Source organism: Vicia villosa, linkage group LG2 (genome assembly GCF_029867415.1).
Source record: "Vicia villosa cultivar HV-30 ecotype Madison, WI linkage group LG2, Vvil1.0, whole genome shotgun sequence".
Lineage (NCBI taxonomy): Eukaryota > Viridiplantae > Streptophyta > Magnoliopsida > Fabales > Fabaceae > Vicia > Vicia villosa.
The window spans coordinates 61,745,437-61,748,007 of record NC_081181.1 but is presented as its reverse complement, the minus strand read 5'-3'; the positions used below and the strand labels follow the sequence as shown (position 1 = coordinate 61,748,007).

At 38.9% G+C, this 2,571-nt stretch overlaps 1 protein-coding gene across 1 annotated transcript; it reads right to left on the bottom strand.

The window, feature by feature from the left end:
• Nucleotides 1–573: 573 nt before the first annotated feature.
• On the bottom strand, nt 574–2,285 carry LOC131649191 (uncharacterized). The gene is made up of 3 exons (XM_058918948.1): nt 2,109–2,285; nt 1,341–2,060; nt 574–1,038 (listed from the first exon to the last, which is right to left on the bottom strand). Exons 1-3 carry the CDS (start codon nt 2,283–2,285, stop codon nt 574–576), a joined length of 1,362 nt encoding a protein of 453 aa, XP_058774931.1.
• Nucleotides 2,286–2,571: the final 286 nt, after the last annotated feature.

Below are 2,571 nucleotides of genomic sequence, written 5' to 3'. Positions count from 1 at the left end.
CTTGATGCGTTTCAATTTCTCCTGTGTAAAATATTCCTCATCTCTTCCCAATCATTCATTATATATTGCAAACCCTTCTTTTTCATCGGAAAGTACCAAAACACCCTTATGGATCAATATTTGAGTTAAAAACTAAAAATAACCAAAATCAGCGTAACTCTCAAACACGAGCCGTATTGTGCAACACAGCTGCCCGTGTTGTCCTTCTAGATTCACACATTTTTTGTTCTTGCACTCAGCAGTAGCAACACAGGTCGTGTTGTGGAACACGGGTGCCCGTGTAGTCCGTAGTTCGTGTCGAGTCATGCTCTGATTTGTAACACTGGGAACGATAGTCTTAGAGTTACTTGTGATACACTATTTTGCCGTTTTTGGATTATGTACTGTTGATTTATGTTGGTGATGTTTTATAACACATTTGAATGAGTTTCTGCTGTGCTGAATATGACTTTTGTTATTCGTGGATTATTCCTAATAAAGCATGACAAACGACTTGGAGTTTTCTTTATTTTATTAATTGTAACATCCTTGTTGTATGATTACTCTGATCCTTATTATATTTTCCGCGGGGGTTTAGAAGGGTGTTACATGATGAGCGTCCTTGGATAAGGTAGGCCAGTATAAACCAGACTGTAGGACTTTTGCAGCAGTTATATCACCACAAAAGTGTCCCCCATAATCTGAGTCATGGCATGCGTTTAGCACATCCCTTTGTTCCTCCTCTGGCACGCATCTTCTGACCAAACCATAAATTCCTCTCTTGTACAGGAATGGGTCATCCCATAAGTAAAACCTGCAATCATGCAAAAACGTTTTCTTTCGGTTAGAATCAAAATCATCCGGGATTACACCACATACCAGATAGTTTGCATAGTCGGCGAACCAAGGTACACCAATAACAGCGAGGATGTGTTCATTTGCGAACTCATCCTTTACTGGTCGTTTGTCTTCCGTTTCCTCGATAGGTGACATTCGAGAAAGGTGATCTGCTACCGTGTTTTCACACCCTTTCTTGTCACGAAATTCCACATCAAACTCCTAAAGGAGTAAGATCCATTTCAGAAGTGTTGGCTTATAGTCCTATTTAGCAAAAAGATACTTCAAAGTAGCATGGTTTTGCCTTAAATACTTTTAAAAGATGGTCTTGCTTCCATCATAGCCAACACTTCCATCTCTTTTTCTTCAACCTTTTCCGTTTCGTTAAAAAATGATAAACTTAATACTCTTTCTAAAGGTAATTGTTGTGACTTCAAAGCATTTTCATTAATAACAATTTGCTCAATCACCTCAACATGTTGACTAGTGGCAACATCATCCTTGTATTTCATGGTGTTTCGCACATCAATTTTTAACTCTTCATCATACACCTTCAGAGTCATCGTGCCTTCTTCTATGTCTATGAAACATCTCCCGGTCTCTAAGAATGGCCTCTCCAAAATGATTGGAATCTCTTCATCTTCTGGCATCTCTAAAATCACAAAGTCCACCAGGAACACAAACTTGTCAATTTTGACGAGCACATCTTCTATTATCCCGTAAGGTCTCTTCATAGAGTGATCATCAAATTGGAGTGTCATTCTTGTATCTTGTACTTTACTAATCCCCAATCTCTTGTAAATGGACAGCGGCATAAGGCTCACCCTTGCTCCTAAATCAATAAGAGCTTTCTTGAATGACCTATCCCCAATTGTACAAGGAATAGTCACAAAACCTCGGTCCTTCTTTTTCACCGGAATCTTCATACACTGCAAATTAGCACTACAAGTTTCGGTTAGAATAATCGGGTCACGATTGATGGTCCTTTTCTTGGATATTATGTCTTTCATGAACTTGGCATATGTAGGAATTTGCTCCAATGCCTCCAAGAATTTTTCTAAATTTTTCTCGTGTTGCCTCTTCTTCTTATTTCTTGTAGGAAAATGAAGTTTAATGGCTAATTTTGGCTCAATAACCTTCTCTTTCATAATCGGTTCCGAAACAACCACATCTTCATCTTCTACCTCATTTTCATTTATTTCCAAATCAACTTCTAGCAATGGTTCTTCTTCTTCAGCAATCTCCTTCACAACTTCTTTCACTTAACCACTTCTAGTGACTATAGCACTCACATTATTGTGATCTTTGGGATTTATAACCGTGCCACTAGGTAGAGCACCTGGCTGTTGAGGATTTGCCAATTGATGTGCTATTTGACTCATCTGAATTTCAAGATTCTTAATTGATGCACATGTGATTCGAAAACTACTCCTCGTTTCTTCTTGGAATTGGGTGCTTTGAGCGGCCATCTTTTTAATGGCGATCTCCCAGTGTGCTTTTATGGTTACTGAGGTTGCTGATATGGTTGTTGATACGGTTGTTATTTCTGTTGCGGTGGCTGATATTGTTGTTGTTGTGGTAGGCTTTGATATGGCATAACCCCTTCTTTAGGAAAATTCCCTTGTTGATCTTTCCAAGAGAAATTCGGATGATTTTTCCATCCCGGATTGTACGTGTTGGAGTAGGGATTGTTCTTCTTCAAAAAATTAAGTTCCTCCACCTGTAGTGCTGTTACCACACAATGCAAGGAAAAAT

Coding starts and splice junctions, on each gene's coding strand:
- LOC131649191 (XM_058918948.1), bottom strand. CDS start 2,285: ATGGCCGCTCAAAGCACCCAATTCCAAGAAGAAACGAGGAGTAGTTTT. Junction 2,061..2,108: donor ATCCCAAAGATCACAATAAT/GTGAGTGCTATA, acceptor GAAGTTGTGAAG/GAGATTGCTGAAGAAGAAGA. Junction 1,039..1,340: donor ATGAAGAGTTAAAAATTGAT/GTGCGAAACACC, acceptor TTACTCCTTTAG/GAGTTTGATGTGGAATTTCG.